We start from the raw sequence: 26,050 nt of genomic DNA on the forward strand, positions 1-26,050 counted from the left end.
TTATAATATAATATAATATATATTATACTTATATAATATATATACATATACTTTTATAACTCAAAATAATTAAGTATTGCTTTTTTTGCAAAGAGCCAAATAAAATAGCAGGAACACAGGGAAAATGTAACTATTTGGAATCTGAAATATGCCTGTCTCCATACAAAATGTCATATTCTTTATTCAAGGAAAGTAAATGGATAACCTGGCCTCTCCCTCTGGCCTTGGCAAAGTCAGTGAGGAAACTGCTGATATACACATGTGGGAGGAAATCATTTGATAACACAAATTCTAGTAGCTTTTTTTTTCCTTTTCAGACAGACTATACTAGCTAGTACTATTCGATAAAAACACAGGAAAAAAAGGGGTCAGGGAAATTCACAGAAACACATGGAAATGGAGCACAACAGAGAAGACGACAAAAACAAAGAACTTGAAAGACTGTCATTCACAAATACATACTTGAAAAGCTATACCAAAAGACATTCATTAGTATGTTTATTTTATTTAATGTTTATTTTTGAGAGAGAGAGAGAGAGAGAGAGACAAAGCGTGAGCGGGGGAGCAGCAGAGAGAGAGGGAGAAACAGAATCTGAGGCAGGCTCCAGGCTCCGAGGTGTCAGCACAGAGCCCAACGCGAGGCTCGAACTCACGAACCATGAGATCATGACCTGAGCCAAAGTTAGACGCTTCATCAACTGAGCCACCCAGTCGTCCCTGTACTTTTTTTTTAAAGTTAAGAATTACAAAGGAGAGAAGATAAAAGGAACTGCAAACTTCAATAATCAGGAACAAATTCTTTCCAAAAAACCTGTTAAGTCAGCCCCATTTCCCTTACTACTCCACACAAAGATGCAGCAACTGCATGGAATACCCACCTTGTTCCCAGAATATGCCTTTTCAAGACTCCCCACACTTGCTTTGTTCTACCTGCTGAACGTCCCCTAAAATCAGCTCCAATTACCCCCAAGAAGCCCTCCCCACTCTTTCACTCAGAGACCGTCATTTCCTCAACCAGGCTCCTGCAGAACTTTTTACAAGACCATGAGAGCACATCAGCAGATGGTAATTTATTTGCCTATCTGACCTACTTCTATTGAGGGCAAGTACATAATTCATTTTCCTGTCTTCAATGCCTAGTATACAGCAAATTCTAAAGTAAACTTATACTGAAGAAAGTTACAAGATCCTCATACAGATTTGCTTACTCGGTCACCAATACTTAAAATCTGACCAGGAGATCTGACTAGAAAAAGGTTTTGCATGGGAGGGCGGAGAGGAGAGGGGCATTATAAATGAAGTCAAAATACAAATGGCAATCTAGGAAAAAATACTAAAACTAATGATAGACAAAACAGAGAGTCACTTCCAAAAGACTGTTAACACAGACTTTCCATAAGAGACTCTTAAAAACAGAACAAACTAAGGGTTGATGGGGGATGGGAGGGAGGAGAGGGTGGGTGATAGGTATTGAAGAGGGCACATTTTGGGATGAGCACTGGGTGTTGTATGGAAACCAATTTAACAATAAGTTTCATATTAAAAAAAAAGAATACAGACTTTCAGGTCAGATATGGATTTGAATTCTAGTTCCACTGCTGACCCCTTCTGTGAACTTAGGCAAGCTACATAGCTATCTTTTAAGCCTCATTCTCCTCACCTGTAAAATGGGAGAAAATAGTACCTAGACCACAGAGTTGATATAAAATTCAATGTCTAGCACTGAATTATAGCATGTATAAGTGCTTAATACAATGCCTAGCTTGTACTAAGTGCTCCATAAGAATTATTAATATTCTTTTACATGAAGAACTGTCACAAATCAATTTTCAAAAATAACAACACACCAACAAGTATTTCACAAACCAAAACAAAAAGAATGTCTCTTTATCATGTCTTAAAACAGGAACATTCCAATTTGTCAGACTGGCAAGTACATATCTGTAAAGGGATGGACAGCTGTTATTAGAATAAACTGGTACAAATTCACTGCACTTCTACAATAGTCTTTAAGAGTCTCAAAAAGTCTTAAGAACACTTTGACCCAGGAATTCTCTTTTTCACAACTTACCCTAAAAGAAAAACTGATAATATGTAAGTATCTAAGAATACTGATTATAGTGAGGTTTAGTGGGAAGCAATTAACCCAAAAATTTCTGATAGAATATTGTCCCAATTTGGGGTGCTTGGGTGGCTCAGTAGGCTAAGCATTCGACTTAGGCTCAGGTCATGATCTCACGGTTTATGAGTTCAAGCCCTGCGTCGGGCTCTGTGCTGACAGCTCAGAGCCTGGAACCTGCTTCAGATTCTGTGTCTCCCCCTCTCTCTGCCCCTCCCCGACTCGTGCTCGGTCTCTGTCTCTCAATAACAAATAAACGTTAAAAAAAAATTAAAAAAAAAAAAAAAAGAATATTGCCCCAATTCTTCACTCTTCTATAACAGGATTATACATGCACACTGTCTGACACACGGTGGCAAAGCTGGCCCATGCCAGCTAATACTGACTCACAAAGCTAATTGTTCAAGTTCAAGAATTTTGTAAGCCAACCCTTGGTATCTTGAATCTGCCATAATGAAAGTATTCAAGACCAGAGAAATCAGCAAATGCTACAAATTAGCTTAATATCCCCCCTGGAAAAGCCAGTTACTAAGCACTTGCCAGCACGGCATTGGTAACTTGGCAATACCTCTCCAATCCCAATGCTACTGAGCGGGGCCATGTGATTCGTTTTGGCTAATGAAATGTTAGTGAACATGACACATGCTGAGGTTTTAAATGTGCTCAGTGGTTAGCTTCCCCTCTTGCAGTCCCGTCATTTGTCATAAGAAGAACATGTCTTGGGGAGTTTCTAGTCCAGAGAATGAGAAACATGAAACAAACCAGAACTCAACCTACAGCCTGAGGCAGAGATGTCCCAAGTGACTAAAAAGACTCGTGAACAAGAAAAATGAGTATGTTGTCGTAAGCCTCTGAGTTTTAAGGTTATTTTGCAGTAAAAGCAACTGAAGACATTCTTCATCAACAGAGGAGTGGGCAAACTGGCACATCCACATAATTAAAAATCATAGATTTTTTCTTTTAATAAATGGGACACCAGATGCTGAAATATGCAGACATAAAGCTGGAAAGATAAAAAGTTCTGGGTACATCAGAGTAGTCTCCCTGGAAAGAATGAGCTTTGAATTGGGTGGTGCATAATAGAATATGATTTGGCAAAGTGCTGAACAAAGGCTGTTTCAAACAAGACGTGGGTACAGAGGAGGATCACAGGGTGGCAGCCAGGATGTTAAACTAAGGCATTACTAGAATATAAACAACTGGAGAAACTTGTACTTTTTGGATCTCCTCTCAGGAGAACTACACATATGTGGAAGGACTATTTCGATAAACTGCTTGGGGTAGTGGGAAGGGGATTAAGGGCCTAGTATGCATGTTCACATTCAAATAACAATATTTGGTCTTTGAACTTCCTGGTTAGCTACAGGGCTTTCATTTTGCCGTTTGGGCACAGCCTTCTCGTCCCTCTTTTTTCCCACCCCCAAGTCTACTCCAGAGCTAAATCACCCTAAATGAATGTGGAACAAAAATCTAAAAAATATTAGTGTGTATGTAAGAACTCATCCAGAATGCCACACATGTCTCAAGACTTTAAATGTGGTAGATTTATATTTGATCTGGAAATACGTCCAGGCTAAATTATGTTTTTAAAAAAAGTTTACAAAGTAAAATAGCATAATGTTTTATTTCAAAGTTTACTTAGAGGGGCGCCTGGGTGGCTCAGTTGGTTAAGCGTCCAACTTCAGCTCAGGTCACAATCTCATGGTTCGTGAGTTCCAGCCCCATGTCAGGCTCTGTGCTGATAGCTCAGAGCCTGGAGCCTGCTTTGGATTCAGTGTCTCCCTCTCTCTGCCCCTCCCCAGCTTTGCTCTGTCTTTCTGTCTCTCTCAAAAGTAAATAAACATTAAAAAAAATTTTTTTTTAAATAATGAAAATTTTTAAAAGTTTACTTAGAAAAGTAAAAGGATATTACAAAAATGTTAGTAATAGTTATTTCTGGGTGGTGAACTAAAGCAATTTTTACTTTAAAAAAAAAATCAAGCAATATAGAAAGGTACAATGAGTAGGCTTTCAGTTTTATTAACTATAAAACAAAGCTGTTAGTATCTCAGGGGGAAAAAGTGATGTACAAAGAGTGGGTATTCTATAACCCAACCAGCAATTTTTGGAGTTAAAGTAAACGAATGTGACAGCACAACAGACTGAGTCCAAAACAGTTAGGATTGATAAATGTGACATCATAAATGGACAGCCAATACAATGATGTACATGTACCGCTCTGGTCTTCTCATGTTTCTTCAAGAGCTAGATATGGGTGAATAATCACCTGTATTAGGATTTCTCAAAGCAAGGTTCCCAAAGTCTTGTTAAGTTGGCAAATTCCTGAGTACCACCACAAACCTAGTGATTCAAAATCTCAGGGAATAGACACCAGGATTTAGCAGTTTTAACAAGCTCAATAAAGATTGAGAATACTAACCTATGTGGTGAAAAACATGTGACTAGTTATACGTAAGCTGTAGTGAATTTTGAAAAAGGAATGCAGAGCTTCTATTTTGTTGGTGAATTCATCAAGGTCACTAAATCACTGACTACTCTTGCACATTTAAGGCTAAGGCCTATGTTAAACAATATCTACTTAAAGAGAGATTTAAAGTCTTCATTAGTAAAAAATTACAACTATGAGATTAAGTTAAATTATATTCGTTATTAAACTAAACAACCTATTTACTAAACTTTCAATAAATTGCATTGTATATCACAAAGTGCTCTTCTCAAATATATTTATTTTCCAGCACCCAACACAGGCATTCATTCATTCAAATCTGTTTGCTGAATGTTTGTACAACATTCACTTGTAAATATGAATGCATTTGTAAGTAACTACTAACACATCACTAAAAACTTCACATACAAGAACTCTTTTAATCCACACAGAAATCCTGTATGATAAGCACTCTTATCTCCAGATAATGAGCAAACTGAAGCAAAGTAGGGAAAAGACTTGCCTAAGCTAGTCAGTAGATACATTCAAACCAAGGCAGGCTGGCTCCAGAATCTGGAGCCACTAGACTATATTGCTTTCCTGATGTAAAACCAAACGTTATTCATCTAGTAATAGATTCCTTAAATAAAGCTGTAACATCTTTAAAGTTTTATTGTTCATCATTTTAATACTTATATTTGGCAAAAAAAAGAGCACAATTATTTCAGATTTTTCTAATCTGCTTAATACACTGCTAAGAGCTGAATGCTTTTGTCTCTAGTTGATTTCCTCAACAGCTTAGCTTAGAGAAATTAATCTTTTCCCACAATATCTATGGTTTTCTTCTAAAGACTTGCAACCTTATAGGCCTTGTTTTGTTTATTACAAAATACATTCACTATAAGTATGAGAGTTAAAAATCTTATTATCCAGGGGCGACTGGGTGGCTCAGCTGGTTGAGTGTCCAACTTCGGCTCAGGTCATGATCTCACGGTTCACGAGTTCAAGCCCCATGTCAGGCTCTGTGCTGACAGCTCAGAGCCTGGAGCTTGCTTCAGATTCTGTGTCTCCTTCTCTCTCTGCCCCTCCTCAGCTCGTGCCCTGTCTCTCTGTCTCTGTCCCTCTCTCTCTCTGACTCTCTCTCTCAAAAATAAACATTAAAAAAAAATTTTAAATCTTATTATCCAGAGATAACTATTATTAACATGTCATCATATATTCTTCCAGATTTATTATATGCATAATACTCTCACTTTCCACCAATACCACCAAATAAAGTAAGTAAAATCACTGTATAAATTGAGAGGAACTGAAACTGTTTTACTCTGCAAAAAAAGACAGGAAATGAATTACTGTCATAAGACAGAAAATATTCTAAGCTACCATTCCATAACGTAAACCCTGAGAACATTGCTTTCTACAAGTAACTAAGTTTTGTTTTGCAGTAATCGTTTTCTAAAAACAAAAATAGTTTCATCGGTGCTTCATAAAAGTCTATAATTAGCCTTATCTAAAAACACTTACTTTCAGAGAAAAAGCTTCACATTCAAGAAATGTGACACAATGCGTTGGGATGAGCACTGGGTGTTGTATGGAAACCAATTTGATAATAAATTATATTTTTAAAAAAAGAAATGTGACACAATCAGTTTCTTACATTTTGCTATATACTCAGCTTTGATTTTCAACATTAAGAATTAAGTTTTGCTATACACCTTAAGTTCATATAATGTTTTACACCAAATATAACTCAATATAAAAGAAAAAGAATGGAATTAAGTCTAAAGTTCTAAGTAAAAAGTACTCCTTGGTTATGTCATTTATACTACCATTCTGAGGTCCCAGCCATTTCCCTATTTCTTCTAGCTTCACAATCGTGGATCTGGAGCACTGCCACACACTACATCCCACAGCATGATATGCAACACAAAACGATCTCAATAACCTATTACTCACGTTTCCTTTACTTCAAGAGCACCCCAGTAAAGTACCCTGGTTTCATATATAAGCCAGGTCCAAACCACATTCTCCGTGATCCTACTCTCTGAGCTGTCTGAAGGATGTGCTGTGGCTGTTGGCTGCATTTCCCCCTAGAACTGCCTAACCAAGAGGCCTGCTAAATATATATTGCTAATTATAAGGTAGCCATACGCAAGCTTCTTGCATAAACTCTAACAAAGACTCTAGATAACAGACAATGGTTAGTATGTCTTTATTAACACATCACAGTTTTACCCTACCTCAGATGTTACCAAGCCTAGCTGATCAGAAACACCTGTGGAACTTTTTTAAGAACAGATTACCGGGCCTTCTACTCTTCCAAGAACATCCTCACTCACCCATCTGCTTCCCAGAAGGCTAATTTGAGTAGCTCTACAGTGACATTGGGTTAAAAAAAAAAAAAAAGTTAAGAAACTGTTTTAGTTACCTAGATCCTTGCTATTCAAAGCATGAGAAGCATCAATATCACCTGGGAGCTTGTTGGAAATACAGAATCTCAGGCCCATCAGACCTACTGAATCAGACCTGCAGCTTAACAAGATCCCCAGGTGATTAGCACAAAAATTAAAGTCTGAAAAGCACTGCCCTAGATGATTCTGATGTATTGCCAGCTTTCAAAAGCACCACTCTATTTAACTCCCTAATTCTCAAAATGTTGAAGGAAGACTATGAATAAATTTCCAGTGTACTTTGGTTATTGCAAAGGGGCTACCAAGAAAGTCAGGAGTAACAGATTTTTAAGAGCCCCACCGCTACGATTTCACTCACCCTTGCATTACATATGGGAACTGATGAGTCTGTGCTGGGTCGGTTTGTGCTTGTGGAAGGGTACGTTGCCTCAATCCTTCCGAGGAAGAACTGGCAGATAAAGACAAGGTTTCTTGACTGGATGATGGAGTTGTTGATCCTGACTGATCTGAATTCTACAACAAAAATGTAATTATTTTTCCAAGGAGATTTAATTCATTGCAATCATGAGATTTGAGACACATTGCTAAATATGTATTTATGAAATACCTCTGCAAAAAGTGAATTTTAGAAATATGCTGACTTGAATCATGTGCCCATAATAGGTCGATATTTTAATTCTGATGAGATTAAGAGTTCAGAAAATCAACAAACACGTTTTTTCAAAGAATGAACAAGATACCAATTAAGATTTTAAAATTCTCATGTTCTGATGATGTTATTAACTCCCAAATTCAATAACTTTAAAAAATATGACCCCTTGAAGATGACCCCAATTTACCTTTTGAAAAGTGTGTCACAAGTTTTACATAAATGTAAAACACAATTACATTTGATATAAATTGTAGTTCTCCCACTTTAAATAGCTGGAGACAATATAATTTTAACATCCTTCCAAGCTCATTAAAATTGTATTTTACCTGTACTGCCTTCCTACTGAATGTCTTTTTATATGTCTACCTTTCTAAGTCCTGCCACGTAAAAGGTCCTAAGGACACTGGTCTTTTTGCAAAACTAACAAAGCTTTCCTTAAGAGGTTATTCCACATAAAGCAGCGTCAAATATCTTACGAGAGAGTGTGATTCTTAGGGGCATAAACTGGTAAAGGCTTCCTGTTTGTCAAGATTGCTCACTAAATGGACCAGCGTCATATGATACTCAGTTTAAAAAAATCATAGGAGAAAGGCATAGCCATTTGGCAGCACAGCCTAATTTTGCTAGAACTAATGATTTCTGACCTTATTAACTCTTTCATGACTAGATTTTTAAGACATTCTCAAATCCCACTGAAATTTCTCAGCCATAAAAAAAAGGAGAATTCAACTTAAGTTTCCCTTGATACTTTTCAGATTTTCCTAACACACCTTGAAAAAACTGAATATACATACTCATGACATGAAATCATGGTTGAGGAACCACATGACAAGTTGAAAGGGGTCTTTCTGAACAAAAACTGAAGCAACACAACTGCGTCCAAAACTCTGTGCCAATGCCAATGTTTTGTCCCTTCTCATGAAAGGTAGGAAAAGACCCCTTGGCCTTTGTTGACAAACCATATCTCAGTTTAATGTAAGCTAAATTCCCACAGCTAGTACTAGAAAATACTCACCACTAAGGCCATGCTTAAGGATCTATTTTCTTAAAGAGGCAGTTAACTAGTAATTACTGAAAGATCCTCCAACTAGTTACCACCTCTGCGATCCATCCCCTCCTTAAAGTTTTGGCTAAACTCTTAACAAGAAGAAAAGTATACTTGGCAGAGTATGTAAGTTCCCTGCCCGTGAAATTTAAAGCAAACTTCCACTCATCCAATCATTTTCTCTCATCATCAAAGGTGTCATATAAAATAATGGGAAACCAAAAATAATTTAACATAAAGGATTTGTCTTTCAACTGGTAGAGTATGACTAGGTTGAAAAGTTCAACTATTAAAAAAAAATTCCAAAACAATTTTAGTCAGATGAAAAATAAGAAGGGAAAAATGAATACCCAAGTCTGAAAGAATTGAATAAGAAATTTTTTTTCCTGACATTGAAATGCATGCCCAAATCCAGTCATTTTAAAAAACAAAATCCTTGAGCCATCTACCTGAAGATGATTTAGCATACTTAAAATTTAAATAATTTAATGAACCTTGAATATAATACAGTATATCAAGTACCTTTAGTATTTTTGAAACTGTACTGGTCCTACATTTTAAATTATATAACCATATCATCACTCTGTTTTCTGAGTATTTTAGTAATTAAAACCTTGAAGATTGGATCTTCAGTCTATACACAAATTATAACTCATGGAGAACAAGCTTCAAGGGGTAATACTCTACACTGGATCTCTAAAAACAAAGTTTAGATGCCTAACTCAAGCTGTTCAAAACACAGTCTCACAATGCACAAGCTCCAATCGTTCTGTTTTTCACTTAAAAGGATAATCAGAAAATTTCAACATTTACTCCTCCCAAAACAACTCACAGAATTGCTGCTGGATGCCAATGCTTCATGACTTTCTCTAGTGGTGCTGGATTTTGGAGAACTGGGAGGAGTCCGAGAAGTACACACTAGATGAACCATATGATACTCATCTTGCTAAAATTAAAGAAGATTACATTTAAAGGGTAGTATTGGAAAATGTTTAGTTCAAAAAGTCAATAGCTAAGCTGAAATATTTAACTCAAATTTTAAGTTCCTTTCTAGCACAGCCATTTTATTAGTACTAAATTTTTGCCACTTGAAGGTACATTTACCATTTCAGTATTTGGTACTAACACCCTTCTGAATTCAATATATTCTCCATGCTTAGAAAATGGTCTAACTACTCAGTACCTGCTATATGAAAAAATGATTACTTTGTATATCACGGAATCTTGAAGCAAGAAGTGCTGTAAAGTTGCATCAATGCAATCTATTACTTCAACATAAAAACACCTAGCACCTTAGTACCAAAACTATGTAATAGTCACATTGAAGCTGAGGCCTACAAACTTTTGAGTATTGAAAATATTTCCATTACAAGAAACTCAATTTCACCATGCTCTCATATGCCTTAATCCTAGCAAGGTAATGTATAGTTTGTTTTTTTTAATTCAAAAACTAGTTTTACCTATAACAATTATACACAGTTTGAAAGAATATATTTGAACTATATTCCTTACATATTCCATGTGTTTCCATAAACCTACAACTATGACTAAAGGAAAATATTCTAATATTGATTAGGATTGGCATTTAAGCTTAGTGATTTCATGAGTATATTTATAGTCAGACATAAAGCTAGGATAGAAGATAGAGAAAGGAAAGAAAATAAAGGAGGGCAGAGCAAAGGATGGCTCAGCAATTTAAAGACAGAAAAGAAAACCAGAGAATGATAAATAAAGAAAAGGGGGCAGGAAGAAAAGAAAGATGCCCAGTTGTGAGAAAGAGAAACAAAGCTACCAGAAACTAAAAATTTATCAACTATCTCACATAAACCCAGAATTGGGCTTAATTCTGAGGTGAATCCAAAAAAGGGTAAGAGTCAGCCCCTCCCCTAAAGAGGCTCACAAACTGTTAAGAGATCAGACTAGCATATCAGAGCACAATTAGGGAATATATAAAACAGTCTTTGGCACAAAACTGAGAAGCACAAATTGCAATTGCTTGAGGAGTTTAGAGAAAGGAGTTAACGGGATTGGAATGCTAGGGAAAAGGCATCCCCAGAGACAGCATGACATGAGATGTGCCTAGCAAAGTAGGTAGAAAGCACGCCTGATTTACAATGTCTTCTTAGCTTTGGAATACAGAATACTAAAAGGCATCCAAGTATAAGATGTTTATCCTTAAAAAAAAAAAAAAAAAAGATGTTTATCCTTAGAAACCTAGTTTCAAAGGTCATATAAATCACAAGTAACTAACAGTTTTCATTCACCTTTGGGAGAAATACTTCTGCAAAACATTTTATAACTAAACAAGTAAAACTAATGGCAGGACCTATCTGAATAAAAGCAAATACACCGACTTTAACAAAAACGCTTTAAAGATCTATTCAAAATATAAACATACTGTTCAAAATATTTTCTATGGGGGTACAACAGTCCTTGAACTGAAGCATTTTTATTTGAACTCTTCTGGTCAGAAATCATTTCTGGAAGCAAAATCCTTCTAAAAGGTATTCACATGCCAAGTCTAGCCATCCTTGGGTTAAAAATAATAAATAAATTTGTATTTTTTTTAGTTTATTTATTTTGAGAAGAGAGGGTGTGCACGCACATGGATGCGCACACTAACAGGGGAGGAGCAGAAAAAGAGGAAGAGAGAGAATCCCAAGCAGGCTCCATTCCACCAGTGCAGAACCCAACGTGGGGTTCAATCTCACAAACCATGAGATCAAGACCTGAGCCGAAATCAAGAGTCGGACACTTAACCAACTGAGCTACCTATTCTTTAGGATACTATAATGATGGATACATGTCACTACACATTTGTAAAGACCCACAGATTGTATGCACACCACCAAGAGTGAACCCTAATGTAAACTATGGACTTTTGATGATAATGCTTCATCAGTGTAAGATACTGTGCACAATGTCAATTGTAACAAATATACCACTCTGATGCAGAATTTTGTTAGTGGGGTAGGCTCTGCATGTGGAAAGACAGGAGGCATATGGGAAGTCTCTATGCCTTCTGCTCAACTGTGCTATGAACCTAAAACTGCTCCAAAAATTCAAGTCTAGGGCACCTGGCTGGCTCAGTAGGTAGAGCATGTGACTCTTGATCTCAGAATGATGAATGCAAGCCCCAGATTGGGGCATAGAGCTTAATATTAAAAAAAAAAAAAAAATCAAATCTATCAGAGAGCAAGAGAGGCAAAAAATCTGCCACAAATTCCACTATTTTTGAGGGGGGCCAGGGAGGAGAGGTTGTTAAACCACTTTGCCAACCTGAAACTACATGATTAAAATGAAAATTACAGCAAGAAGTCACACTGGCAAAGCTAAAATTTCAACTATCTAAACAAAAGGAACATACCAGTATAAGATTTTTTAAAGTTTCCCACAGGTGATCATAAACATACAGGAGAGGACACAGACCTTCTAAATCAGATTAGGGTTATCCAAAAGAACATTAAGAGTTAAGTCAAAAAGTTAAGTTTGTGAAACACAAAAGCTATGTATCTGATTCTGCTCAAATCACAAACAAAAAGCAGCATCTCAAATGCAGAAAAGTTATGAAAGCATAAATTCCACAAATGAACATGAGCTAAGACGAGCTGCCATTAAAATTACTAGCATTCAGGGGTGCCTGAGTGGCTTAGTAGGTTGAGTATCTGACTTCAGCTCAGGTCATGATCTCGTGTTCATGGGTTCGAGCCCCCATTGGGCTCTGTGCTGACAGCTCAGAGCCTGGAGCCTGCTTTAGATTCTTTGTCTCCCTCTCTCTCTGCCCCTGCCCTGTTTGTGCTCTCTCAAAAAATAAAATAATAATAATAATAATAATAAAGTTAAAAAATTACTAGCATTTAAGCTGATTGTCAAAAAATTACTTTGAAATATATTTTAGCTCTGAGCACTAGCATTCAAAGTTTGCTAATCGATGGGCCAATTGTACTTCCTTTCATCTCCGGCCCTGAAATTAAATCCCTACCTCAAGCAACTTGTATTAAAATATCATGCAGTTTGGTCAAAAGGGGATTTAAGAGAGAAGAGATTATCAATGAAAATCCTTCACCACTACTTGAACACTACTCCCGCACTACTGATAAGTCAATACTGCTTTCTTATATGACAAATACCTGAACACAAACATATAATCCTATTTTAGATTTAGCCATCAGATGGATATACAAAACTGTTTACCTAAACTAATTAGAATCTATCATTATGTTCTTTACTTTCTAGTTCAAGTTTACCTGTTATGCTCCCCAAAAGGGTTGATTTTAAGTATCTAAAAACTGAACCAGTTAAATATCAGTAAAGCTTCAGAACATATCTCCTCTCACTCTGAATGTATCTGGTATCGAATAGTTGTAGAAAAGCTTACTTTTCTGAGAATGTCTTTCAGCTGCAGATGATCGGGAAGCAGTCTGCCCGAATACACCAATCTTTGATCCTTCGTCAACTAAGAAATGGGACAAAGAAAAGATTTCAACTTTTTCTAATTATACAAATTGGAAATTGGGAATAACATGCCTAAATATGAGTAAAGTAAAACTCCCTTTAGGCACAGATAAGCAGAAAACTGACATAACTTAAAATTATTTTTTCCAAATTCGACATAAGACATTAAGAGCTCAGCAAATGGTAGTCTACCTATTGTAGGTACAATAAAATACAGGTAATTAACAATGTTTTAAAAGATAAGGAAAAAAAGGTAAATTGGAAGTTTGCCTTTCAGCCATAATGCAATGCATGTGTGACTATCATTAAAGGCCTTCAAGACTGTAAATAAGAAGGTGGTTGGCCTTCTAGCAGTAATAGCTAACAATGGGATATACCTTCAAGGTCACCACTATTAGTCTGTATTGTTTTGTCAGTATTTTTAATCTAAAAGGATACATAAGATTTATTTTCTTATTTACTAACATCATACAGAACAATTTATTGGTTTTAATTCAAGAGCCATTTGGATTTACAGTTTTACATGATAACTATTCTAGTTTTTATTATTCCTGCCACTCTCACAAATACCTCTATATATTTTTCAAAAACACAAGACTAAAGAAAAACTAACTCAAGTGCATGGAGATTCAGCTGCCATCTCCATATGCAACCAAGAATAGGAAATAAGTTCTGGTTGTCTCTGCCTTATTTTGTATGTATGATAAATCTGCTAAGTGCTCGCAATGCTAGCATTAAAGTATTTAAAATCAAAGCATTTATGTACAGTCCCCATAAGACCTCCCCAGAAAACAGGCAGAGGTTCCATAAATTCTATTAAAACAATTAAATATTAGCCATATCAACAATTGGTAAATATGCCGAATCCAAACAACTATAACAATTTTCAAACAAAACATATGTATTCAACATGGCTACTAAAAAAGGGTCTTATAATAAAAATAACCATAATAGAACCTGTCATACTAAATAAGTAAGATCTGTGGTTCAGGGGTTCTTAGGTACCAAAGATGAAGGGAAAGGTATAACTGTCTTTCCAAGATATTTAGCTGTTAGACATAATCTAGCTTCTCCTGTATTTTTGAGTGTGCCATTCCTAAAAGGCACAAGTTCAAATTCCTGTATATCAACAACCAAACAGAATACAGAAGGTTTAAAAAAAAATACATATCACAAATCTTGAAACTTCAATCAATACATTTAAATACTGAGTGAGGAATAAATAGTAAATTATATAAATAACATAAGTTAAAAGCTAAGTAGATAATAATTGATTTAACCCTTGAACTAAATGAATTCTATAATACAAGTTTCCATAATGCATTTATTAATTCAGCTGGAAGCTAAAGTTTCTTTGACAAAGACTACAGCCATCATAAGCTATCATTTTTCCACCAGTCCAAACATTTAATAGATACTTCTATGTCATATCATCATTCTGCACAAAGGACATCAGTCTTATGAATTTTTTACTTCACTATGAAAATTCTCAAACACACACAAGGTAGAGAGAACAAAATGAACCCCCGGTTATCATCATCAAAACTTCCCAAATATTCAACTCCAATAATTATCAATACTTTCCTATTCTTGTTTCATCTATCCCCCTCTGCCTTTTTGAGGGAAAAGAGTTTCAAAGCAAATATCACACATCATTTCTTTCCACCCGTAAAAACAATATGTTTCTGGAACAGATTTTTGTTTTTGTTTTTGTTTTTTTTCCAATAACCACAATGTTACCACAATCAACAAAATAAATATTAATTTGGTCAACTTCAAATAAACTTTTATCTTTTCACAGCAAGGGAATATCAATTTTCAAAAAGGCAGAATACATAAAATAACAAAATTACACAGTACCCTCCCAGAAAGTACACTGAAGCAAAAACAAGCATGGATGAGGATGTAGAGAAACTTTGGAGAACTCTCACACACTGCTGATAGGAATGTAAAATGCAACAGCCTCTGTGAAAAAGTTTGGCACTTCCTCAGAGTTAAACAAAGAGTTGCCTGATGATTCAGGATATACCCCGTTCCATTCCGAGGTATATACCAAAGAGAACTGAAAACATGTCCACATGCCTAAGAATATCCATAACAGCATTAGTCATAATAGCCAAAAACTGGAAACAACTCAAATGCCCATCAATTGATAAATGAATAAACAAAACATGAAATATACATATAATAAATATTAGTTGGCCACTAAAAGTAATGAAGAATTGATACATGCTATATAATGTGAGTGAACCTTGTAAACATTAGGCTAAGTGAAAGGAGCCAGACAAAAAAAGGCCACATATACTATGATTCCATTTATATGAAATATCCAGAATAGGCAAATCTTACAGAGACAGAAAGTAGATCAGTAGTTACAAGGAATGAGGGAACAGAGAATGGAGAGTGGCTACTAGGGGGTGTAAGTTTCCTTTTTTGAGGTAACGAAAATGTTCTGGAATTAGATAGTGGTAACAACTGCACAACTTTGTGAATTACTAAAAATCACTGAGTTGTACATGTTACAGAGCAATTTTTATACTATGTGAATTATATCTCAATTAAAAAATTGTTGCTTGAAATTATTCAAATGCCTTCAAAAAATCAGAAATTTTAAAAAGAGCAAGGAATTCTTTAATTTTACTGGGATTGAAAACAGAAAAAAAGGAATTTTCATGTGCCTAACTTAGGTGAGATGCTCTGAAAAAAAAATTTTTTTTTATTTTTTATTTTTTTTCAACGTTTATTTATTTTTGAGACAGAGAGAGACAGAGCATGAACAGGGGAGGGGCAGAGACAGAGGGAGACACAGAATCTGAAACAGGCTGCAGGCTCTGAGCGGTCAGCACAGAGCCCGACGCGGGGCTCGAACTCATGGGCCGTGAGATCATGACCTGAGCCGAAGTCCCAAAGTCGGACGCTTAACCGACCAAGCCACCCAGGCGCCCCTGAAAATTTTTTCTATGTCACTAAAAAAAATTGCCTCTTCACTTTAAATATTAATGAATTAATTTAGATATCTGGAAAACCAGTGGTTAGACATAGTAACAACCCAATAATCAACTGAGCTTTCAACTAGCCATTCTGGATTACAGACTACAGTATCAGGAAAAATAGAAATTTTGAGATCTCAATTCAAATTCAATTTCACTTATAAAAGTGATACAATTTTTGTTCTCCAGACCTGCTAATAACAGTACCTTTTACCTTGATTAAAAATCCATTTCTGTATTATTTAGGGTAAGTAATGCTAGCTGCTATAACAAACCCCATAATCTCAGTAGCTTGACACAATAGAAGTTCATTTTTCTCTCAATTAAAAATATTACATGGTACCCTTTCAATATAAAAACCCATAAGACTCAAGATTGGTAAATCTAAAACAAAGTACTGATTAAATTGTCAATTAAAAGTCTACTGTTAACATACTGGCTACACAGATACATCTAAATATACTTGACCATTTATGTTAACACTACCATCATTCTTCCCATTGCTCATATGCTACATCCAATAATAGGCAGCAATCCCTATCAGATATGCTATTTTCACTGCCTCCACTGTTCAATAGCAGACGAAGTCCAGGGAAATATGTATGGTACCTGGTGTTATATGGTAGAGCAGAAACAGCTAAATTACCAAGTTGGAAACATCCTGATGGTACTCTGAGGAGCCCAAAGGCAGAACTATGCCACGCCAAATAAATACCTGCTTAACTAGCTAGCCCAAAAAATTCTGCCATCCACTTAACAGACATTACTAAAAAAACAAGGTGAGGAAAGCTCACCTACTAGTATAATATGTAAAAATCATAAACTTGGGATATTTGTTTTCTACAGGGCTTACATATACTATCTAAAGTATCTGACTTTTTAATGTTCAATCAGATATCAGAAAGAGATAAAATTCTATGTATCCCTGGGGCAACTGGGTGGCTCAGTCAGTTAAGTGTCCACCTTTGGCTCAGGTTGTGATCTTGCAGTATGTGGGTTCAAGCCCCACATCCGGCTCCTGTGCTGACAGCTCAGAGCCTGGAGCCTGCTTCAGATTCTGTGTCCCCCTTTCTCTCTCCTCCCTCCCCACTCATGCTGTCTCTCTTTCTCTCTCAAAAATAAACATTAAAAAACTTTAATTCTATGTATCCCTAATCCCTAAAATATTCACAAGAGTCTGATAGATGAGCTAAAAGGCCAACAACAGTTTCATATTTCTAGAAAATCACCTAGTTGGTATCAAAAGACTAAATTTTTTACATGAATAGGTCTCTCAATATGCATGGCTTAAAAAAAATCATGTTAGTATATCTAACATCAACATAATCAAATAGCTTAGTAAAAAATCTTCATCTGATATGTTAGTTCAAAGAACTATAACCCAAGTCCTTTGAAAGTGGTCATAATTAGTATTTCAGTACTTACATATAATATAGTTCAGTCACAAGTGTCCAATAGCTTTAAAGAGGTGGTTCCCAGAGGTGGGACCTTCACATTTGTGGAAAATGAATTCTCTGAATTTGTACTGCGACATATCTTCCTCCCAACTGCCACTGAATTCACCCAATTTATAGCTCCAGAGAATTCAGAAATACTGTAAAATGGAAGCTTGGTTTACCCAAACTGCCTCCACCCTTTATCTCTGTGCAACAACAGTATACAAAACCAGCATTCAGGAGCTTAAAAAGTAACTTTCTCTGGAACTCCAAAGGGACATTCCCTGCTTAGCTGTTTCCAGTTATAGGCCACTTGCAAATCAGAATGCCACAATACCTGACTGCTATGGTTCAAACAGACAAGCAAGAATGTGAAAAGATAAAGCAAAACAATGTGCTTTGAAGTCTTTTAAGATGCCAAGTTCCCGTATCTTCCCTAAAATGTATCAAAATAAACAGAGAATCACACACTAAGATGACATACATCAGAACAGAATTAAGGCTGTGTTATTATCCATTCATTTATAGCCTTTAAATGACACACCATCTAAACGCATACACCTTTTACAGTTCACTTACTTCTTTTCAATTTGCAAGTATATAAAAACTAAGATGGCCAGATCCTTAAAAGCCTTTCTTCATCTTATTACACATAACCATCATATACAATGTAAATTATAACAGTTAAGCGCTGAGGCTTGAAAGTCAGACCAACCTGGGTTCAAATTCCAGTTCTACCACTTAAGGAATTCTATGACCTTGGGAAAAAAAATCACCAAGCCTCAGTTTCCTTATCTATAAAATAGAGCTAATAATAAAACTTACCTCATAAGGGGTCTATGAAGAATAAATGTGATAAAACATATAAAGTGCCTAGTAGAATGCCTAGTACACATGGCAACCACTTAGTAAATGGAAGTTTAAAATTTCAGCACCAAATATGACGGTTAAATAAACGCATTTGAGACCATCAAATCACTATCTGTTATATAAAGGAGAAAAACTGAAACTAAAAGTTCTAGAAAAATTCTATTTTAAAAAGACTTATGCATGAGGGGCATCTGGGTGGCCCAGTCGGTTAAGCATCTGACTCTTGGTTTCAGCTCAGGTCATGATCTCACGGTTCATGACATGGAGCACCCCATCGGACTCTGCACTGACAGCACAGATTTTTGATAAATTTTAGGGAAGATATGGGACTCTCTCCCTCTCTCTCTGCCCCTCCCCTGCTCATGCTCTCTATCTCAAAATAAATAAATTAATTTTAAAAAACTATTAAAACAAAAGACTGATGCATGACTAAACAAAACACAGTACTGTTATTTCCCCAAAAATACATGAGGAAAAAGGCTACAAAGGAGTTAAATAAGTTAGCACTCATTCAAAACTTTTAACTTTTCATCAATCTTCACATTCAATTTATTATCTTTTGTTTGAAGTGTTTTAAAAATATGAACTATATTGCTAGGTGACATGAAACCCTCTTAAACACATGCAGTAAGATTTTAAAGACAAGTCTTATAAAACAAAAATTATTTATGTATATGGATTAAAGCTCCTTTAAGTCAACAGTTCTGAGATGGTTGAGTAAGTCTTAAAAATGACCTGTCTGAGGAAGGTAATAAAGAATCACAAAACTGAAACAGATATAAACCTCAAATTATATTACATAAGCTATTTCCACTGCTAATGAAAGTAATACTTCCATCTGAACTATAGCAGTTTGGTTACAGAATGTCATAGTCTCAGAGCAGAACTTATACAACTGGTTCTGTTCCTATTTCTTTAATTCCAACAGAATCGCAGAGCAGAGTAAGTTTGAAAAAAGCACAACAAACCTCCCCACCTGAGCAGGAGAGCTAGAAGACCTAAGCAACGAAACTGACTGCCTTAGTTTAACAGTATAAAGCAGCAAGATAAAGGAAATCTACACGTTCAACAGGTATTTGCCCTCAAGACTGAAAAAAGGAGAGCCACGGCGTACAAGCCCCAGAAAGGTTTGCCTTAAAACTGAACTCAGGGTGAATCAGGTCCATCTTAGTTATTGTTTGTATGTGAGAGGAGAGAAAGAAAGAGATAATGAGAAGGTTGCCTAATCAGACTTAGAGATTCTTACTTTTTAAGTTTTCTCTAGAATAGTCCATTCTCTGAATAACATTAAGTCCAACGATTTTGATATTTACATCTCTAGAAAATAAGTCTAAACTAGATCAAAGTCTGAAACTACTCAAGTAAAAGTGGCCTTCTTGACAGGCATCTTCACACCCCAATGGCAGTTACCTAAATTACAGAATAATTTCACACTACAGGCCAATTTCAGGATCTGATAATCTAAAGTCATAAAGAGAAATGTCACATTAGAACATGATTCACAATTATCTATATACACTATCAGCATGAACCGATGGTATTTTCCAGTTCCTAAACCAGGTCCTAAACCAATTATCAATACCATTCAAAGTGAAACAAAACTCCAAAAGCCTTCAATTCCACATTTGAGGTTTTTAGTGATGACACTGTAAAGTTGTATATAAACATGGCAACTGCCTTACTTCCTAACTGGAAAACACCTTCCCCTTTTTAGCCCGTTATGAATCTGTAATCTTCATACATAGTCCTATATTACATTTAGAATCATCAGTGCAATGTTACCTCTGAAATAACAGGGTTTAAAAAAAAAAAACAAACAGGTATCATCTTGTCTGCTTAAAACTGTTATCAACTCTTGAGGTGCATGGGTGGCTCAGTCAGTTAAGCGGCCTTCTGCTCAGGTCATGATCTCGTGGTTTGTGGGTTCGAGCCCTGCATTGGGCTCTGGGCTGACAGCTTCGAGCCTGCTTCAGATTCTGTGTCTCCCTCTCTCTCTGCCCCTCCCTCACTCGCCCTGTCTCTCTCTGTCCCTCCAAAAATGAATAAAAACGTTAAAAAAAAAAAAACAAACTGTTTTAAACTGTTATCAACTCTTTGCAAAAAATGTCCCTGTGAACCTTTTCTTAAAAAGCTACACGTTCCCGGGGCGCCTGGGTGGCTCAGTCGGTTAAGCGGCCAACTTCGGCTCAGGTCATGATCTCGCGGTCCGTGAGTTCAAGCCCCGCATCGGGCTCTGTGCTGACAGCCCAGAGCCTGGAGCCTGTTTCAGATTCTGTGTCTCCCTCTCTCTGACCCTCCCCCATTCATGCTCTGTCTCTCTCTGTCTCAAAAATAAAATAAATGTTAAAAAAAAAAATTTTTTTTAAATAAAAAATAAAAAAAAAGCTACACATTCCCTTACCTACACTTCAGAGTTGACCACTCCCTCCCTCTGCTCCTACACCATTCAGTACCTCCCACTTGTGTAACACTAGTCACATAATATTACGGTTTTTTACTTACATATCTGTATACCCCACTAGACTTGAGCTCCATAACAGCAAAGGAACCATCACCACCTTCATGCTTAGCATATAGACATCCAAATGCCAGGTCAATAAAATCCTAATTAAATAAATAAATGAAGCCCAAGAAAGTATGCTTTGGTGGGAAGGAGTATGTTTGCTCTGAGCTTACTGAGGAACAGAGAATTGAATTAAAATATCCAGGTGGAGATTATCTGTGATTAAGTCAAGTCAATATCTGACCATAAAGCTAGAATCTTAAGACTTAACACACTACTGCAGTTTGGCCAGAATTCTATTAACAGCAGTAGACATGTGACCTATCCTTTTAGACATCCTAAAAGGACAAATTCAAATCTCCATTCCTCTCACTCTAGTAGCTCCTATTTATTTTCCTAGAAGCCAGTGCCCACAGGGACCAAGGCCCTCCACCTACCCTTGGCTCATCAGATATATCAGAGCCATCAACTTTTCTACTTCTTACCAGGGAACACCTGCTTCTACAAGACACTGGAATCCTACTTGGATTCCAAGTCACCCACCACCACCAGGCAGATCAGATGTACAAAGAAATCAGGCATAAGAAATAATCTCTGTTAAACACCAAATAGCGCTTGAGATTCTGTGTTTCGGTAAACACAGAATCAGTGTTAAGTAGTCATTGTGGGTGGTCATGAGAGCCCAAACTTCCCCCACAATATTTTAATAATAATATTGTCTTTGTTACAAAATGTCCTCTGTCCTTTGTAACCGTCTTACAAAGTTAACTTTTAGTCCCCAATCCTATGTTGAGGACTACCTAGGGGGTATCATTAAACAGTTGGGTCATTAAACAGATGCTTCAAATCAGTCTTCATGTGATCAATAAATTAGAATGTAAGCCTGTCAAATCTAATAACCACAGGAAGTTTTCAGTGACATTCTAAGACAACAAACACATGGTCCTCACCCCCAGCCCCACCCGCTCTCATTAACATAGAAATAAACTCCAGTTTTTACAGTTCTCTTAAGAGATGACTTTCTGGAAGAGTAGAAAAGTCAGGTTTGCCACAGGTAATTAATTGGCTGCATGTCATTTTGTACAGGCTCTGGAAGTGTGTGCACAAGAAGCAGGTGGGTTAGGGGCAGGGGGGGTGTAGGAAAGTTTGCAACTGATCTGTCCTCCAGCAGCCAAATGATCCATGTGGGCACTGGAGATTAGTACTAGGAGGGCAGAACTCCTGCCAAAAGCTGGCTTCTCCTGTGTGCAGGTAAGGCAAATGGGTTTCACACTCTTAGATACCTTTTGAAAAGTGATACCTCTTGGTCTATCACCGTGCAAACCAAGCCCCTTTTGGTTTAATCATACAATATAAAGATCTCACATAAACACAAGTTTCAGCATATATATTTAGGAATGGTATTCATGCTATGTTATGAACAACACTATGGAAGTCTATGACTTTCAATTCTGACTATTCTGAAAAGCTATTTTCCACTTTGAAAATGTGTAAAATGAATCATATGCAATAGGAAATGTTCTGTAATGCAGAACATTTTAAAACAAATTATCACCCCCTATATAAATCTTAATTTTCAAACAAAAGATCTGAATAAATGAGAGTTCCAACTAGCTTGTTCCAAGTACTTAAATACCTCAGGGTTTTCATTTCCCCTACTAAAAATATTTGTATCAAAAAGTACTGACAAACATAGATAACGCCAACTGACTTGTTTTTCTAAGCCTCCTGTTTTTGCAGTAACTGCCCTATTTCTGTACTTCTAGAAGCCTAAACGCCTAAGGAAAGCAATAAAAGCTTTTATATGGGTTGCAGTGTTTATCTTTTCTTTTTAGGGTCCATCTGTCACTCCTATACTAGGCCGATGACTTATGTCCAATGAAAATGGTCCTTTTTTATGCCTGTCAATTCTTATGTCCTTTGATATTTTTGTACACAGTACTCTCACTAATTAACTGAACCTCAGGAGGAAGGTATTAATGATGGTTGGGAAACACTCAAGGGACACACATACACTTCGGAACGCAAAATACTTCGTAGTCTAGCAAGAGACCTACTTGATTCAAGAGGGCAGGGAATGAACAGAGAGACTGGAGTGCATGGCACGAAAAGTTGCTGGCCAGAGCAGCTGCGCCCAGCTTTTAGACACTTACTGGTTTGCTAGGGTACACGTTAGACAGATGCGTTTTTAGTTTCCCCACGGTCCAGTTCAAGAAGCAGCTAATAGTCTGATCACTGTATTTCTGATTCGGTGCTTTAATGATGAGGGTCACAGGAATCTCCATCCCACTTTGGTCCATGGTGCCCCCAAAGTTGAACAGAGTCAAGAGGAGCAGTACTTAAGCCCAAATGAGCCGAGGTGGTAACTGCCGGCGCGACTGGTATGGGGAGGGCGGCAAGTAGGTTCTTAATACTCCGTGTCCAAGTCAGTCACAAGTGCATCGGGTGATACAAAGGCCATTGCCGGTACCAAGGATGATGGACAGTGGCGGCGGTGGCGGCGGCGGGGTCTGGGGGGCCCGGCCGTGGGTGCAGCTTTCCCCGCCAGGTCCGGGCTCCGCCGGGCTCCGGACTGCGAAGGGAGGCCGGGAGGAAGAGAGAAAAATTGATGATAACGGAGAGAGTCACCGCCCCGCCCCCGCCGCGACCCCCAAGCTGAAACGCAACAAGGCCCCTAAGCGACGGCTCTGCCACGCGGGCCGGAGAAGGGGCCGAGCCGCTCAGTGCGACCAGCCGGGGCAGGAGTACCTGAAAGAAGGCCGCGGGGCCCGCCACCGTCGCCCTTCGAGCCCGGGCAGGGCCGCCGGCAGCACAGTCCTGCCGGGCGTCCTCCGCAGCGGCCGCTCCCTTCCTGCTGCTCGACGGCGGCCACGACACGGCCCAGGGTCTCGCGAGGTGGCGCGGTGGCCGCTGGAGAAGTTGGCCAAAGGGCGCGGCCCGTTCTCAGCCTGACCCCTCGGGCAGGACACAGCTGCGCGGCGGCGCAGGGCCGGGCGCGGTCAAGGCGGCTGCAGGTGGCGGGAGGGCGGGGACGAGAAACCGCGGCGCCCGGCGCGAGCGCGCTGGTTTTGTTGTTGTTAGGAGGAAGGTCTAGCTCCCCTTTAAGCCGGAAGACGCAGGACGGAAGTGCGTCACGCGCGGCCCGCCCCGGCGCTTGGCCCTCTCTGTCCAGCAGCCACCGCCCGCCGCGCCCCCGCCGCCCCGGGTACCGCGGGCCGAGTTCCGGGTTGCCCCGAAGCCGCTAGTTGTTGGAGTCCACCTGGCCTGATCAGTCGCTGGGTCCCGTCCCGCAGCGCACTCGCGCCTCGCCACTAGCCGAGCTGGCGCTAGCACATCCTGTTTTGACCACACCCTGAAGATTTGAGAAGCGTTCTTCCATCCTAGGAGTTGTCTGCAAAAGTTAGTGCCCTTCCAGATGTCGAATCAAACTTCTGCTCAAATTTTCTGGTGTCTCCTGTCTGAAAAGCAGGGTACCAGGAGCTATGGCGGAGGAGAGACCATTAGGAGCATTGACTAGAAGCACTGCATCAGGAGCAGGGGCTTTCAGTTAAACCTGAAGTCTACCTCTACTTTCCGTGTGACCCTGGCTATCCTTACTGAGCCTCGGTTTAGTTGTCTACATAGTAAAAGCTATCTAACTGCGTGTTGATGAGCAAATGAGCTATGTATGTAAACCATCTAATACTGTTCAGGCTGTTGCATCCACACGACTCCTGAAACAGAATGCTACAGGCACCAGTGACAGTCACAACAAAGTTTATTACAATGAGAGGCAAGGCCGACCGATCGGGACCAACACTCTTGATAAGAGTGCGGCCCGAACAGCCGGGGTACAGAGTTTTTATAACCGATCACATCGTTTTATCATCACCTGGGAACAGAACAAAGAAACAATTTCCAGATGAGTTAGAAACAGTTGCCTAATGAGGTGTTTACTTTAGACTTTCTGCCTCTAAGTTGCAACCAGTGGATCTCCTTGACCCTGCCTCTGATGCTCTTTTCTTTGAACTTTTGCTTCCTTAATTGGTGAAGCCTAATTTACAAGAGTATGAGGCGTAATTTATAAGAGTAAAGCAAGGCTGTTATCTCTTAACCTTCAATGTCAACACAAAGCTGTTATTTTTCAAGCTAAGCATTAGCCCTACACTACAATTTAACCCTTACAAGGCATATGACAGTCTCTCAAATCTCAATTTCCATCTTTTTCCTCTTAGTCTTAACAGAAGTTGGCAAGTGTTTACGGAGCCCCTACTGTGTGTTTAGTACAGTGGGGGGTGTTTTACCGTTTAGGCGTAGAACGCAAAGGTTATGTCCACTGCCCAAAGCTGACTTCCTCTCCGTTTTCTGCATGGGTTTAGGAGTCAGGACAGCAAGTTAGTTAGATGTGCATTTTCATGGGCTTCCACTTACATGAGAATGCAAACACATAGAGAGCAAGTCTTCTTTCCTCTCGGCTTCAGAAGGGTTAGTGAAGGTTAACTACCATTGTATTGACCGTGGGGAAATTCTTCCCCTCTATAGCTAATGCAGCAGGATCACTTATACCCGCTCTTCTTTCACCTCCTTCTTTGTGGTAGGACATCGACCATATCTTAGCCATGCCCTCTGGATGCTCTTTGGAAGTAAGAGTGAAGTTCCCTTTATTTTTTGTCATGTGCTGAGGACAGCTTGCTATAATTCAGGTTTTCTGCAGCAGACCCTGGTCTTTTTCTAGTCATGCTAATAGAACCTTCACTTAATTCTAGCTAAAAATACTTTTTCAGACCCCTTTACATCTAGGGGCAGCTGTTTGACACAGTTGTAGTCAATAAGACAAAAGCTGAGGGGCGTCCAGGCGGCTCAGTCCGTTGAGAGTCTGACTTCAGCTCAGGTCATGATCTCTCAGTTCATGAGTTCGAGCCCCAAGTCTGGTTCTGTGCTGACACCTCAGGGCCTGGAGCCTGCTTCAGATTCTGTGTGTCCCTTTCTCTCTGCCCCTCCCCTGCTCATGCTCTGTCTCTCTCTCTCTCTCTCAAAAATAAATAAACATAGGGGCGCCTGGGTGGCGCAGTCGGTTAAGCGTCCGACTTCAGCCAGGTCACGATCTCACGGTCCGTGAGTTCGAGCCCCGCGTCGGGCTCTGGGCTGATGGCTCGGAGCCTGGA

At 38.5% G+C, this 26,050-nt stretch overlaps 1 protein-coding gene across 3 annotated transcripts in view; it reads right to left on the reverse strand.

The window, feature by feature from the left end:
- Window positions 1-24,180, reverse strand: part of HERPUD2 (HERPUD family member 2) — a 35,326-nt gene extending 11,146 nt beyond the window's left edge. The window contains exons 1-5 of one of the 3 annotated variants that reach the window (XM_019418151.2): window positions 23,655-24,126; window positions 23,060-23,478; window positions 13,031-13,108; window positions 9,485-9,598; window positions 7,314-7,468 (exon numbers count right to left, since the gene is read on the reverse strand). In XM_019418151.2, the coding sequence (XP_019273696.2) occupies window positions 7,314-7,468; window positions 9,485-9,598; window positions 13,031-13,108; window positions 23,060-23,206 (494 nt within the window). In that variant the 5' untranslated portion in view covers window positions 23,207-23,478; window positions 23,655-24,126. Of the gene's footprint in view, window positions 1-7,313; window positions 7,469-9,484; window positions 9,599-13,030; window positions 13,109-23,059; window positions 23,479-23,654 lie in introns of all 3 variants that reach the window. The other 2 variants (XM_019418152.2, XM_019418153.2) reach the window with 2 other exon arrangements.
- Between the last annotated feature and the right edge of the window lie 1,870 nt (window positions 24,181-26,050).

The sequence above is a fragment of the Panthera pardus genome, unplaced genomic scaffold (assembly GCF_024362965.1).
Source record: "Panthera pardus isolate Hobbes unplaced genomic scaffold, ASM2436296v1 HiC_scaffold_8, whole genome shotgun sequence".
In the NCBI taxonomy this organism is placed as follows: domain Eukaryota; kingdom Metazoa; phylum Chordata; class Mammalia; order Carnivora; family Felidae; genus Panthera; species Panthera pardus.